This window comes from Eurypyga helias, unplaced genomic scaffold, assembly GCF_000690775.1.
Source record: "Eurypyga helias isolate BGI_N326 unplaced genomic scaffold, ASM69077v1 scaffold22654, whole genome shotgun sequence".
NCBI lineage: Eukaryota > Metazoa > Chordata > Aves > Eurypygiformes > Eurypygidae > Eurypyga > Eurypyga helias.
This window is the reverse complement of record NW_010247224.1, coordinates 8672-24726: the sequence shown is the minus strand read 5'-3', so window position 1 is coordinate 24726 and position 16055 is coordinate 8672. Positions and strand designations below refer to the sequence as shown.

At 41.0% G+C, this 16055-nt stretch overlaps 1 protein-coding gene across 1 annotated transcript in view; it reads left to right on the top strand.

Annotated features, from left to right (window-relative positions):
- Positions 1–645: 645 nt before the first annotated feature.
- Positions 646–16055, top strand: part of OCIAD1 (OCIA domain containing 1) — a gene marked incomplete at its 5' end in the record, with an annotated part of 16504 nt that continues 1094 nt past the window's right edge. The window contains 6 exons of the mRNA XM_010150678.1: positions 646–730; positions 4780–4833; positions 5324–5371; positions 9648–9777; positions 12069–12277; positions 13637–13786. Coding sequence (XP_010148980.1) covers positions 646–730; positions 4780–4833; positions 5324–5371; positions 9648–9777; positions 12069–12277; positions 13637–13786 — 676 coding nt within the window. The remainder of the gene's footprint in view (positions 731–4779; positions 4834–5323; positions 5372–9647; positions 9778–12068; positions 12278–13636; positions 13787–16055) is intronic.

Below are 16055 nucleotides of genomic sequence, written 5' to 3'. Positions count from 1 at the left end.
TTGCTGTCAGCCTCTCGCCCGCCCCTGCTGCGCGTTCCCCGCCGGCGTGCGGGGCGTGGGGAGGGTGCCCCTGAGGCCTTTCCAGCGGCCTTTCGGACACTGGGGGTGTTTTGTCCCGTGTCGGCGGCCTTCTCGCATCTGCCCTTCTCCCGGTCGGCGGGCTGGCAGGGAGCCTGGTCGCGCACGCCTCTCACGGCAGGAGAGGGTCACGCATCTCTGGCGGGAACTTCTCACCTGCTGGCAAAACAGCTTTCACCCAACAGATGCGTGTCAACGGGTAACACGTGTTGTGTAATCAAAACCCTGACAAGTATTTTTAAAAAGGATTTAATGAGCTGCCAGAATTTATCAATTTGTAAGGCTGGTTGCAAGGGCCAGAACAGACTTTTCTGAAGAAAAAGGGGGATTTGAATGTGCACAAAGTAGTTTCTCTTCTCTCACGCTTTGTGGAAAGATTGGATGTTATTTTAGTGATATTTTTCATGTGACACTTACAGATAAAAAGCACCAGTTCCTCACATATGGTTGGGTGAAAGTGCAGGTGTTACCTGGTGGGAAAAGTTAGACAAAGTTTTTAATTGAAAAATCTCCCAAACTTTTTTTTTTTTTGCTTATTCTTTTTCTAATTTATTTCCCTACTAAAAGAGAGAAGTACCTAAGCCTTATGTCCCGACAGAGGAGGAACGAAGACTCCTCAAGGAATGTGCTGAAGAGAGCGCGCGGTATAGAGGTAAGGTCAGTTTGCTGGTGAACTTGGTTTGCTTTTCTGCCACCCTTAGGGTTTTTTTTTTTGTTACCTGAGGCATTAAGGAAGGAGGGCCCAGGTCAGTATATCACAACACTGCAATAACAAGCTTCACATAATCTGAAGTTGCACCTGGTAAACATTGATCTGTGTGGGATTTACATTTATTAAGAGTTTGCAGGATGGGAATTTTATAAAAGATGCAACATATTTTGTAAGATTTATACTTTATGACAAGGTCCTTTCATATTTTAAATCAATATGCTTATTGAAAGTCTGAAAATAGATAGATAAATGAGATTCCATTAATTATATGTATCTGAATTTTTTTTATTTCTACAATTTTATTTTCAATTTTTGTTATCTTTAGAATGCAAGAATGAAATAGCTTAGAGCCGTTACCTTTCATCTTTCTGGAGATCTGTGAAAAGAGCAATGTACAGGCAGTCGCTCAGCTCAGTTTTTGGAGAAAATGTCTCTGTCAGTGCAAGGCCAGATGTTTGGTTTTTTTCCCCTGTAAATAAAAGCTAAAATTCTCAAGCACAATTCTGCGGTCAGTAGTGATTTCTGTGCTACAGCTAATATACAAGAATAATAAACTTGCATTGTTTTCACAGAATACCTTGTGTGTCATCTGAATATAGTTGAAATATCAAGGTGGTGGTGGTGTTGTTGTTGTTTTCACAAAACATTAATATTTGGTGGCATTACTTCTTAACATTGTTTCTGCAATCCAGAGGTTCAAGGTGCACGTGGTTTTTATTCGCCTGGCCAAGAGGTTGGATTAGACCTTCTGTCTGATGTGGTTGTTACTCGCGGTTTTATTATGTGCTGGTAGATTACTCCTGATGCTGATTGGTGGCTTAGCAGAAACCAGGACGGATGAAGAATTTAGCAGCTGCTTTGCTAAATTTAGCACGCTGGGGCTCTGCTTTATCCTGGCGGCCACTGCTTTCAGGGGTGAACTTCTAAGGCATTGTGATTTTGAATTAATGATTCAAAGTTTTGCTTTATCCTTCTTCATTGCTTTGGCATTCTCCTCTTCCACTTCTATTCGGATGCCTGGAAACTTTTGGCTTGCTTGCGAAAATCTAGCTATATTCCTTGTATTTTTAGAAGTGAAAAGTCAGGTTCATTAGCAGTAAGATGACAATTCGTTATATTTTATTGAGAATCTCTGCCCTTGAAGACAAGAGGGAAGGGAGTTGCTTGGTGTTGTGCTGTGAGTTCTCGATTGGCAGCATAACTTATGCCCTGTTCATCTTTATACAGAGACTGAAGAAACAAGGTATTGTTGAGAATCCCTAAATTATTTTTTTCAGTAACTTCCCTTTAGGGAGCTACAATAGTAATTGAGAGGTTTTTTTCGGGAGTTGTGTACTCTGCTGTTATCTCACTGGGAGAGTCTAAAGGCCGTTGTTGTTTTCTAGGTTCCCAGTCTTTGTTTCATTGTTGGGTGTTACATGTACGTAGATTGTACCTGAAGGGGGCCTACAAGGAAGCTGGGAGGGGACTTTTTACAAGGGCCTGTAGTGATAGGGCAAGGGGTAACGGGTTTAAATTGAAAGTGGGGAGGTTTAGATTGGATATCAGGAAAAAATTCTTCACGGAGAGGGTGGTGAGGCACTGGAACAGGTTGCCCAGAGAAGCTGTGGATGCCCCATCCCTGGGAGTGTTCAAGGCCAGGCTGGATGAGGCTTGGAGCAACCTGGTCTAGTGGAAGGTGTCCCTGCCCATGGCAGGGGGGTTGGAACTGGATGGGCTTTAAGGTCCCTTCCAACCCAAACCATTCTGTGATTGTTGTATTTGCCATATCAAATACATATTATTTGAATGCCCCTTTGAAAGAGGTGTGGACTGCCTGTGTGACTGCCCTGGCTTCCTCACTTCTTACTGTATCAGCTCTTGTTAGTCAGATATTACTATGAATTTGTGTATTTTCCATTTGATCATCCAAATTTCAAGCTGTAGCCAATTTTGGCCATTTCTTACTAAGCCAGTTGGTTTTGCAGTAGTTTCGGAAATGTTTACTAGTCATTTCATAATTCAGTTTAATATATACTTTACTGGTATTACTGATTTTTGTAATCGCATTGTCATATAATAGAAATTCTAGTACTGTAAAAAGTCACGTTACAATCTACAATTTTATCCTTCGCACTTTTAATCTCGATAACAAAATCAAGCCACATTGATACGACTTTTTCCCCATAAACCCGCTATGACTAGGGTACATTACATTGTTGTTCTTAATTATGTGCTGTTGATATATCAGCCGTTCATTGTTTTTCCTAGGATTTGTTCTGTTCCTGAAGCAAAAAAGTACTTTTTGCATGTAAAGATGAAAAGCATTAATGTTTTCTGATTTATCATGCTCATTTTGTGGTTTTTTTCCACATTTGAATAGTTTTTCATATAAATTTTTAAGTATGAAGCCAATTATCATTTATGTATTACTCCTTTAATTTCTAGTTACCATCAGGTGGTTTTATGTGCTCACATACTGGCAGCTGTTTCCACTGGAGTGTGTAACCTGTCTTTGATGTCTGGAATATTTGTGTTGGCCAATAAATCATGTCAGACCTCTAAGGGTTAGACTAGAGTCCCCTGTTAATAAGGTCTTTTGGATTTTTTTTAACCGCCTCCTCCCTTGATTATTTTTTTTTTCCCCATCTTACAATTTACCTTCAAATCTGCACTGCCATTCTGTATCTTGGAAAATCTAGAACTCTGAATTTTGAAAAATCTGGGACTAGAATCTCTAAAAGCATCAGGGTTTTAATCTTTACTAGATCAGAAGATTTTATTCTCTATTTTGAGGTGTTACTGTAATCTTGCTTATAAACCAAAGAGCCAATAGTCTTGTGGTTTTGGGGTTTTTTTTTAGGTGACATTCAATCATATTTACCTTAAAATGTTGGTTGGACTCCTAACCTAAATTAGACCAGTCAGAATTTGTGAAGGAATAAACTGTTAGTTTGCAAAGTATATTTTCATACTATGCCATCCAAATGCTGAAAAACATAATTTATTTTCAAATATGGACTTAATTAGCAGATTCTGTGCATCACAATGCTACAGTCAACTAGTGCTGTTAGAGAAACTTCTCCTCTAGGTAAAGCTAAAGTCATTAAGCCATTTTGTAACATCCGTATTTTTCAGGCTTGTTTAAAATGTGATTTCATTATGGCACATCTAAATCTTTAATGTTAATTAACTGTAGTCTTCTCTCCTGTTCGTTATTTCTGTGTCACTGTATCTTGTGTAGGGGTGGTGGTCTTTACAAACAGTTTCAAAATGAATCTTCCCAGTATGATAGTTACCATTGCTTGAAGAAAGTATTCCTTTAGTTTCTTGCCATCTTCAAATGCTTCTTGCCACTTGCCCTCTCTGCAGTGAATTGTTAAGCTGATTGCAGTAGGCAGTAATACTCTTCCATGTTTGTCATCTCTGCGTTCCTGACCCTACTCCTGAGCTGTATGGTTTGATCCATAAGCTACAGAAAAAGCTGCCCTGTTCTTTAATTTGCTAGTGAATAAAACAAGTTACCTGGTTTCAATCATTGTAGTTTATGACATTGTAGACTTAGACTTTTTCCGAAGTTCTTATGTTAAATCAAGAGTTAGGATATCAAAAATTTTCAGAGGCACTGGCCTTTAAGTAACATGCCTTCTGTCCTGAAGAACTGGGTATGCTTCTCTCGTTTGAAGTTCTGCAAATGTTGCTGTAGCAGCTGTAGCAAGACCCGGAATCTTCTCCTTAGAGCTTTATCCCATCTGGCACTGGCTTTTGTAGTTGAGGAGGCATGAAGTCTGATGGAGACAGGATGACTCGTTAAGCAGTGCTGCGCAACTTATAGTAGGTCTTCTGGAATTGAGTGTGTTTCATAACTTACAGTTTGTTAATTATGTATATACTTAGGTTCTTAGACAAATGAGCTCAGTAAGGCCATGCAACTCTCATTGTATAGTTCGTTAAATATAGTTGAAAATACTGAAAATCGTGTTTTAAGCCACTTTTCTTCTTCTTCACAGCTTTCCCTTTGGCTGCAGTGAGCATGCTTGCTACTAGTTTCTTCATTAGGAAAGGTAAAGTGTAAATGTACTTTGGGTTTATTGGAATTTGCTCAGATGAAATGTATTTCTGCTGTTAATAAAGTCACTATAATAGTACAATGTCAAATCTACTTGTAATTAAAAGAAGATCAGACTCTCCAGCTACATGACCTACAGTTCCTAAAACCAAAGAAGGAGCAGAACTTTAATCTAAAATCAAATTAATGTTCATTTTAGGTGTTTGACAAATGCAGTATCACAGGGATTATGAAACAGTCTACTCTATAGTGTGTAGTAGCTCTGTGTGGGATAATGATTAACGAGGTAGTTGTTAGATCTTTATAGTTTTGTGGGGATTTCAGGTGGTAGGTTTTCTTGAATTTTCTCCAACATTTAAGTGTAAAACAGTAAACTGCTACTTACGAACAGAACTACAAACTAACCTACAAACGTAACTACAGGTGATCTTATTCAGCGTAATTCTTAATAACTTATGACTAATTACTTTGATCCTCATTTTCAGGTGTTCTAAAAGATAGTTCAAGATTTGGCTCTTTTACAAAAGTTGCATGTAAGTAAAAAGCTACATATAAATTCACCTTGTATTCATGCCTTAGTTCTGGAGTCTGTTACGCAGATGTAACTCCCGTGAGACCAGCTGCCTGTTTCACCGTGACCCCACTCTCTAGAATTATAGAATTGTGGAGTATCTCAAGTTGGAAGGGACATAAGGATTGTGAAGTCCAACGCCCTGATCCTCCGAAGGCTGCCTAAAACTTAACCATGCGATTAAGAGGGTCATCCAGATGCCCCTTGAACTGCCTCAGGCTTGCTGCTGTGACTGCTTCCCCGGGGAGCCTGCTCAGGGACCAACCGCCCTCTGTGTGAAGAACCTTTTCCTGACATCCAGTCTGAACTTCCCCTGTCGTAACTTTATTCCACTTCCTCATGTGCCCTGTTGCTGGTCACCCGAGAGAGGAGATCAGCACCTCCCCCTCCACTGCCCCCCACCTTGAGGAAGTTGTAGGCTGCGATGAGGTCATCCCTCAGCCTTCTCTTCTCCCGGCTGGACAAACCAAGTGACCTCGGCTGCTCCTCTTGCCCTTGAGGGTCATATCCTGGAGTCCTTTCACCACCTTGGTCGCCCTCCTCTGGACACTCTCGAATAGTTTGATGTCCTTATATCGAGTCACTCAAGGTGTGGCTGCACCAGGACAGTGTAGAGTGGGACAGTTGCCTCCCTTGACCGGCTAGCTGTGCTGTGCTGGGTGCACCCCAGGACACGGTCAGCCCTCTTGGCTGCCAGGGCTCACTGTTGACTCACGTTCAGCATGCTGTCAAGCCCCAACCCCGAGATCTCTTTCCGTGGGGCTGCTCTCCAGCCTCTTGTTCTCCAGTTTGTATATATAACCAGGATTACCCTCTCCCAGCTGGAGAATCTGTCACTTGTCGAATTGTAGAATCAATGCCTACGTTGGTACGACTGTGCCTGCGCAGGAGTAAGTGATCTGATGCATCCTGTGAGTACTTTTCACCTTGCTGCAGTTCATTCTGTCAGTCAGCAATTTCTTAGTTATCTTAACGACAGCACCTCGTACTGCCGGAACCTACTCGCTGTCAAGGGGTAGAGCATTTCGGTTACTCGCCATCTATGAATTTGTGCAGCGCATTTTGGACAAGTTTTGTCTACAGGCTTTCCATAAAATTGTAGGATTTTAAATATGCTTGACAAGCGTAATGTAAGAATTTAAGCTCAAAGCATTGTAAGTAGACACTGAACAGGCTTACTTAAAATTACTTTGCCAGAGTACACCCACCCCTCCCTTCCTAATTTGAAGGTCTTTATTCATGCGTCTCACTTGTCCCATTCAGGCTATTTTGGTGCTTTTTTTGTCCTGGACATTATGTATGTACAATTGTAGGAAAACAGCAATTTCATGTGAATGATTTTGGATTGAGCGTAATAATAAATTAATAAATTAACCTTTTCAATGGAATACATGACAGTAAAACAGGAAGTTGCCATCTTGCCAATCTGCCCAGATACAACCAGTTACGTTTACGGCTTACTTCAGTGGGAAGAGGGTAAACCCCAGGATTTCCAGTGAAGGAAGTGTTGTTTAAGCAGATAAATGAATGTGAGAGATGAGGGCTGCCATTTGTTTATGCTAAGTTGTACTTGCTTTCTTTGAAGGCCAGACAATGTTCTAACACAAACGTTTCTAATAAATAATAAAACTACTATTTCCCTGATAGCTCCTACGCATTTCTAGTTAACGGCCACGTTCCTTCTGTGTAACAGAACTAGGTTTTGACATCAAGGGGAAAAAATAAGGAGCAACTGGACAAAACCAACTCTTCTTGATGTTAAGGTTATAAGCCAAAATCCTTCTGGCTTCTCCTTTTTGATGTACACTGGTAGGCATATGGACTTTCAGTTTATACTGAAAGAATTTTCCATAAAGTCTCTGGTTTGGTGGTTTTTGAGTAGGTAACTTTGTGTGACTTACGTGCATTTTAAATACAGGGTTTTTTTCTGGGACATAGTTGGAATATAAAAGGCCTGAGTTAAGCAGTTTTCATTTCATCCTCCTATTGTTTAGGTCAGACATGCCTACTGTCTTCAGGATCATCCTGAAAGCTATTGCCAGGGTCATAGTTTACAGGTCCAACCTATGTCTTATCCTTTAACTGCACATTCCTCCTGCAGGGAAATCTCATCAAAGGAAGCAGGACAGTTGGCATTGAGTTTTTTCTCCATGAGCTCCGAAAGAAGAGCATGTGCAGTTCCAGGCACTGCCACTAGCTCATAGCTAGCTGATGTTAAACAACAGTAAGGCAGTTCAAGATAGTTGTTACTTTTCTGGTGTCACTGATCTGAACATACTGCTGCTGCATCCTTTGGTTGATCAAGGCTGTCTTTGATAACGGTGTCACTCTTGGTTGTTGGAGTCTTGCTCTGAAGAGTATCTATGCCTGATTACAGTGCTTGGCCTTTGATATCTAAGCAACCTAGTTAAGTCAGGGGTTTTTTTTTTCAGTCTCTATCTTATGTCTTTCCCTGCTTTTGCCCCTCTTGGTTTTATCTGAAAGTTGAGAGTCATTTAATTTTCTACATAGGGATTTTCAAATTCCGGGATGTTCTTCTGCCTAAAGGAATTACTCATAACTTTTCTCAGTAGTCTTCTAGGCACTTTGTCAATTTAACAGACTTTTCAGTTAGTCATGACTGATATGCTACGTGGACAGCACCTCCTTCAGCATGGCCTAGAGCTGTTGGTCCTCTGCCCCTCTTTGGCAAAGAAGGCTAAGAGCCATATGTCCTACTCCATGTGGGACTGCAGTGGGACCTGGCCTTTTTTATCTGTTGCTGATCGGCTTAAGGTCTGGTCACAGTAAATACAGAACAAGCAGAGAGCAACAATATCTGATTTAGTGTGCCGAGTTTGAAAATAGAAAATTTGGATCATCTACCTGTTAGTTCTATAATAATAGAAACCAGATATTTTAGCCAATAATTACTCTGTATAAAATGTCTTCCAGAGAGATGTTTCCACTTTTCTTGACTGGAAGACCTCATGAAAAAGAGACTTTCTCATTGTAATTTATGCCAAAGATTAATCACCTTTGCTGCTTATCTTTATTTTGCTAAATATATAGTTTGCTTTCTTGTTGGGCTGTTTTTCCTTTTAGGAGCTTGTAATTTTTCCCTCTGCACATATTTATAGCATTTCAGATGTCTTCCAATTTTTTTTGACCTGCTAAACAGCTAACCCTTGCATTTCTCCTTTGTAAACTTCACTCATAATTGTGGCTGTTCTTTTCCCTTGGAAAAGGATTTTTAACCTCCTTTTGAAAATAGTCATTAGAACAGGAATCACAGTTTTAGTACCACTACAGCAGGGTAGGGTGCAATCCCCTTTTATATTGATGCCCAGGCAATTTGATCTACAGTGTGAGGACCTCAGAGGATTAATGTTACTGGTAATTAACTCCTGAATTCAAGATGATTGGGAGTCTTTAATCTTTGTATTTAGAAAATACTTGTTGCTGATGAAAAAAGGATCTAGTCCTTTCCTCCTAGAAGAACAACAACAAAGCTTCTGTTAATTGCCATTGAATCCTTCTTTGTTCCTTCATATTCTCTTTGACCCACTCATAAAGCTTGAAGGAGCTGGTTGATGGAAATTACCAGTTTTAAGCCTGGAAAGAGCTATCCTGATCATTTATTCTTATGTCCTGTCTAGCAGACGAAAATATCTCGTGCTCTGAATTGAAAGCATTTGCCTAGAGATTGCGAGGCTTCGGCTAATTCAGTAGTTTGCCCTCTGGCAACTATATCACAGAATCCTCTTTGGAAGATACTGAGCCTAATACTAAATTTATTTAGACTTCTCTTCGTACTAGTGAAAGCCTTTTCAAGATCTGACTGTTCTGATGGATGAAATTCGCAGAATTTACGACCTTTGTTTCTTCCTTACTTGTTTGTCATCTTTGACAGTTAATAGTTATTTCTGGGTCTTGGGAAAAAGTGATTGCAATTGTCTTTCTTTTTTTGTCACCTTGCGTTCATCAAGCACTGGCTGAAATCACCTGGTGCTGGTGCCATGCCTACATCCTTGCTCTGTGTCGCTGTTCAGCTGTTGCGTGCGTTCGTGGTACCGTTTGTCCGTGAAAGAAGCAGAGGGAGATGGTTACTGTGTGGTTTTGCTTTAGAGCTAAACTAGTTTATTTCCTTTTATTCAAGGATTTTATACAATGTGATTTAACTGAAGTTATTGTTTTCAACCTATGTCGAATGTTACGATACAGCATGTAAAGCCATCTCTCTTTTTCTTTTAAAAAAGTTGCTGGAATGTGTGGATACCTGGCTGGAAAGATATCCTACTTGCCAATCTGTAGCGAGAAATTTAAGAGGCTGAAGGATTCCCCAATAGGAGATGTTCTACGACAAGCTCAGAGACATAGTTCACCTAAGTAAGAATTTAATTCTCTTTTAAATCTTACTCGTAAATAGGACATTTTAAATGCTAAGAGATCATGGCTACATTTGCAGCTTTCGAAGACCTTCAGAGCTGCACTTTCCCTCTTTCCCCTATTGCCCCAAATCCACCACTTTGAGGAAGCTGTATCTGAATCACTTGGCCAGCTATAAAACAGGCATTTTGAACTCTTTACATAAAACTGATCGCTTTGAGGAGTAGATAAACAAACATTTTACTGAGTTTACTGTATTCCTTGTAAACTCAGACATTGTTTTCCTGTGGCATTTACTTACAGTAGTGTGACAGCAGAAGTTGCCTCCTTAGTTCAGATGTAAACTCGGTTAACTGAGATAAAATAGTGTTACATTCTGGAAGTTTTTCCCATAGTTCAGTTTGATTGAAGTAGGAAGAGGGTGGAAATGATTTCAGTGTTTATCAAAGGAAAGGGCTCAGTAAACAATATCAGCGCAGGAAGAAGCGTGGTGGTCAAACTTACTGCTGTTTGTTTAAATCCCCTACATCTGTAAGAGCATTATGCTGTACATATGAGAAACTCATCAGGTTCTTAAAACTATTTCCTGTTTTCCACAATGTTTTTTACCTCAAGTGGTTTTTAATTGCAAACTGCTTTTGTAATATCTCACTTAAACCCTTGAGTCAAAGCTGGGAGGATAGTGTTTGGATCGTGAGGAGCAGTCGTGCTCTGTGTGTGCTCAGACACGATAAATGCTTATAAAGGACTTGATTAAATTATTCGTTTATAAGTTTAGATTTGTGACAGTTATGTCTGCAAGATTTACCTATGTTCTGCAATGTTTACATTTTTATGGCATCAAACATAATTTCGGGAATTACCGCTTTATATATTTACTGTATAAACTCCACTGAATAAAAGCTGGACTTGTCCCTTCCCCCTACCCCCCCACTCCCGGCAGTTTTTAATAAGAAGTTGTCATGATCACTAACTGTTTAGTCCAGGTGAGAAGCTGATTAAATGCCATAATCTGCTGCATCCCTAAGTCCCTTCAACCTTTAATGGCATATTCTTTTCTAATTGTAAAATCTCTCCCTGCCCATGTCAGGGGGGTTGGAACTAGATGATCTTTAAAATCCTTTCCAACCCAAACTGTTCTGTGATTCTATGATAAATTCCCTTTTATACCCCTGGTCAAATGATTCATTTAAATACTTTCAAATTGCATTGTTGTCCATACATACTACGCTTTTAAGCCAACAACAGAAACCCTTACATTTTCCTGGTCATTATATATCTATTAATTAACCTATTTTGGTAATTCTGATTTGCAGTTAAAAATAGGTAGGGAGCTAAAAGATCAGATAGTTCTTTAAAGCTGTGTTTGCATATACTGTAAAAATATAATTGAAGCAATAAAATGGCTTAGCTCTTTAATAGGAGATTAAAACCAAGACTAATTGCAAATGTTTTCGTATGCACTAGAAGTACAGCTAAGCAGAAATTCAAAATAAAAATGAAGAAATGCTCCAGAGATGTTCAGGGGGCATCAGGGGGTGGCATTCTTGATGGAGATGTTGCCATGCGGTGTTTTGCAGGGCCATTCCGAGTAGGTGGGGAACACTTGACAGCATCAGGCATCTGTTTCCTAACCTGTTATTCTTTGTATGCTCTTACCTTTCCCTCTTAAGAGAAAACTCATTAATGTTTCTGCTGAATAACTAATTCAACAAGTCAGTGAACCTTCATAATTTCATTTCCCTGAGATTAATTCTCCTTTTTTCTGCTATTCAGTGCTGACCAATTACAGCACCTTCCAATGATTAAGGGTTTTCAAATGCAAGTACTTCCTAAAAAGCCTTGAAAAATAACTGTAGTTCATGCTATCTCTAGTTACATGGACACACCCTGTACTGTTTGTGTCTGATGTGTTGTTTGGTCTGAAGACCCCCTGGGGGAAGGGATTGTCATTTTTGTCTTGTAAAGTGCATAATACTTTGTCTCTTTTGTCTTGTGTCCTGGAGGTTTTCAGGTATGAGAACTTTCTGGGAGGAAGGGAAGACTGTTGGGGAAAGGACTGCATAGATGTCTGCAATGCCAAAAAAAAGCTAAAACAAAAAAAAATCCAAACACAAAACCCAACAGATACACCCCCACACCCTCTTTTATTTAAGCCAATAATTCATGTTGGAAACGAACCTATTTAAAATAAAATACTATTTTCATGCACTGCATATATTGTTACTCTTACAGTTCCATTTTTAACTCTAGTATTTCTGATTTTAATATTTAATTGTATTCTTTTTCAGCCGTTCCAGTCGGAAATCTGAATTTTCAGACATGCCTTCACAGTCCTTTACTGAACCTTCTTCCCCAAAAGCTGGATTCCCACTTTCTTCTAGCTATTCAGATGATTATAGTTCAACAGATAGAGCCCTCTCAAGTTACGAACCCGTTCCGTTCAGCGCTTCCCTGAATGAATCCTCACCTACAGGAATTACTGATTACCCTGCTCAAGGTGTGTTTTGGCTTAGCATTTCGCAGTTCGTAGTACAGTGACTCTCGCCTTTCTCTTGGATACTTCTCTTCCTAAACTGTGTATTTTCATCCCATGCACACATACGTGGTACAACGTAGTGGTTTTGAGTGAAACAGCTTGAAGTTCCTGGGATGTTTTTTACACAGAAGGTAAATGCAGGTGATGTTTTGTGGTCTAACTGTAAATTAAATTCAGGGTTTTTTCATGTTTTGTAGCTCTGATTGCAAGTAAAGATTGTAAATTAACACCAAAGGTTTAATCTGTTGTGAAAGTAAACCTGAAAAATCTCAGCCTGACTTGAAGTTCTGTTTGGTTGAGGTTAAGGGGGATGTGCCATCCTTCCCCTGCGCCGAAGCAGACGTAACCTCGGCCGTCTGCCGGCCTTCCTGAGGTGATTTCATTTTCACCAGCAGCGGGGCTGTGACTGTGGAGTACTGTCATTCGGTGACAGTAAACTGGTTTTTATAATGTGACCAACGTTTAAATCTTCCGAGAACTGAATGCGTGTTGTGTTCCCTCCAGCAACAGCTGACTTTCTCACGGAGCGCTGAAATGGTTTTCAAGCGCTGGTCTGTGCAGCTGTTCCCCTCCTTCCAGCATGAGCCCTGTCCTCAGCTATTGCAGGGGAGACATGCCACTCTGAACTCGGGCCTCTGGCGAACACAGGAGGAAGTTACTGTCAACTGCAGGGTTTCCTACTTTGAATTAGTTTGGGGTTGTTAACTCAGTCACGGAAAAGGGTTTATTCCACAGAAAAGCCCTTTCGTGCAACTTGGTTTTAGCCCTCTAAAAGTGTCAGGTGTGAATGTGTCATGGAAATTCATCACAAACATGGATAGTTGGTAGAACCTTAATTACAGAATCAAAACTGCGTTGTAAATGTAGACAAAAGGATAAAATGTCTATCAGGTGACATGTGGTGGATGTAGTCCTGATTCTTGGAAAGCAGAATTTAAAGTCTGGATGCAAACCCTTGAGCTTCACCTAGATTTCTCTTCAGAAATCACAAATGTAGCAAATGTGTGATTATCATCGCTTTCACATAAACTGACCAGGACTATTTTATGCATCAGCTACCTCGTGGCTGTTAGGATTTCCGTTGGGTAAAATGAAGAAAAGGAGTTAACTGCCAATTTTCCAAAGCAGCTTGACAAAATGAAAAGGGTAAAAGGAATGGATTAATTAAAGACGGCGTGCATGCTCAGCTGCATTTGGAATTGCAGCTGTCACGGTCCCTTTTGATTTAGGATTGAGCTGTAATGAACTGGTGTTATTCTAGAACAGGCTGTAGCCATGTTTTGGTGTGTGACCGTTTCTAGTGTTTCGGTTTGCTTTCAGATCCTGGTCCAATTCCAGAAGAAAGTCGTAAAAAAAAAGGCATCACGTATGAGGAATTAAGGAATAAACACAGAGAGACGTACGAGGTAATGCAACCCCCGAAGGCAGAAACACCAAGCAAGTTTTCGCAGGAGAAGCCGGTTAAGGAAGGTAACATACTGCTGTACAGAAATATGTGTAAATGCAAATACTGACAGTAATGTTAAAAAATGGTTACAGACCCACGGCTTGATTCTGCTTACCCTCTGAGCCATTTAGTTTTACACTATCTGAGGGTATCTCCGACGTGACGTGGGCTGTAGTTTCCTATTTCATATTGACTGTTTTTTCAGAAATATAGCAAATCCTAATTCCTCTTCTCCAGCCGTATCCCTTGGTGCCAGATTAAACATCTCCTAACTCTTGGTTTATTGAATATATCGACTCACCTTTTTCAACAAAAAATTCTCTGAGCCCAGAGCGTTTTAGCTGGGGGTGGGGGGTGTTTTAGTTGGTATTGTTCTCTCAAAATAGAGCACATGGCCGATGGTTTCGAAGGGAGGGTGCGTGTTTATGAATTGTTTCGTGGGGAGTTAGAGGATTTCTATAGAGGCATTGTTTGCAGAAGCTCATTTTCTACATTAAAACTCAAAGGAAGGAAACAGTATTTGGCAGCAGGATTGAGGTTTGTTTTCACGGTGAAAAACAAAACTTTACGCCGCAAAATAAGACTGTAACGTCCCGCAGAAGGAGATGCTGTTCAGTCAGCTTTCTGACTCAGCCCGTTCTGTGAGAAGGAGGCCGAGAAGCAGTTCATAACGGCCTGCTCTGGAGCTTCTGTGTGCAGTGCGACACCTGCGAAAGTGGTGTTGGCGAGAGCGGTGCTTTACCGTTTAACAGGCTGTGGGACCGATCGGCTCGGGTCTGTGTGCCGTCACCGGTCTTGCCAGTCACGCTGCAGCCAGCTTTGTAGGGATAGCTCCTGTCTCCTGCCAGGCACCACAGGCGGCGGGAGGTAGAGAAGTGTGTTAAGGCACAAGGTTCTGGAGCAGTGAGAGTAAGCTTGGGAACAGTGTTGCTTACAAAGTGTCTGTACTTCGTGCCTGCAAATTGCTTTCTCCAGATCGTCTGTCTTTGGACAGATCCACACAGCCTTGAAAGAAAAATTATAAACAATTACTGGGTAACCATTTAAATTTGGTATTTCGAGGATGAAACGACTACGTCAAATGAGACAAGATGACTGAAAACTGTGGGTTTACATTGCTTCTGACTTCCATCAGCTGGCGCTTCATTCATCTTACACAACACTTATTTTTTCAAGATAATTCTTCTAAAAATGTCACTTGAAAACCATACGCAGAAATCTTAAGCAACGTTCTGCAAACTTTGCCGTGTTCCACGACAAATCCTGTGGCTGGAAAACGAGAATCTGCATGAATTATTTTACGTTATTTGAGGTCTATAAAATACCTCTGTAAAATGTTGATCACACATTGCACTCTGTTTCTGTGTTGGGTTTAACAGTTATTCTTGGGCTTTGAGAACAGAACCACGCTGAGCAGTGCATGAGATTTTTAAATCAACTTTCCAGAGTATCAGTTTCTGTTTTTAGGGGAAAAGAGTAAGGAGGGAATACAAAAGTTCAGAAGTGTTTTGCACGTGAAAGTGTGTTTAAACCTACAGTTCAGGGACTCTGCTGATGTTGCAGGCTGATCTGATCACTGGGACAGGTTGCCCAGAGAAGCTGTGGATGCCCCATCCCTGGAAGTGTTCAAGGCCAGGCTGGATGAGGCTTTGAGCAACCTGGTCTAGTGGAAGGTGTCCCTGCCCATGACAGGGGGGTTGGAACTAGATGGTCTTTAAGGTCCCTTCCAACCCAAACCATTCTGTGATTCTGTATTTAGCTTCATGTGTTGCATTGGACACATTACTTGCTGCGTGCCGATGCGTATTCCCTGAGTCATAACCCCCTGGTGCATCCTCTTACCTCTATGTCCAGGAACCAGACTAGCAATTAGACCAGAAACCAGACAGTGGTTTCTGCCCTATGTTTCAAGGACGTAAGGGAATACAAACCATGTTTGAAGTCATTAAGCAGCCCCTAACTTCCGTCTGCTGGTGCCTGCGCCTTTCTTTGTAGCCTAGAAATATGGGCATCGGCGCAGTGATCCAGACCGGTCCGTTCTCCAGGGAGTAAGTGCAGCCTGGTCGGCTGCCACAGCTAATAGAAATGGCAATCAAATTGTCCCTTGGGAGCTGCTCGTTGTGCCTCACTGCAGTATCGATCAGCTGACAGGTTTGTCGGCGCGTTACGCTCCGTTGGCTGACGCCTCGCTGAAGCAGGGACCGTAGGCTCTGCTCTGTTCCGCTGGTTCCACTGCAGATCAGCATTCGTGCGCAGCGGCTTAGAAATCCGCCTGCAGGTGGAGTTATAAAG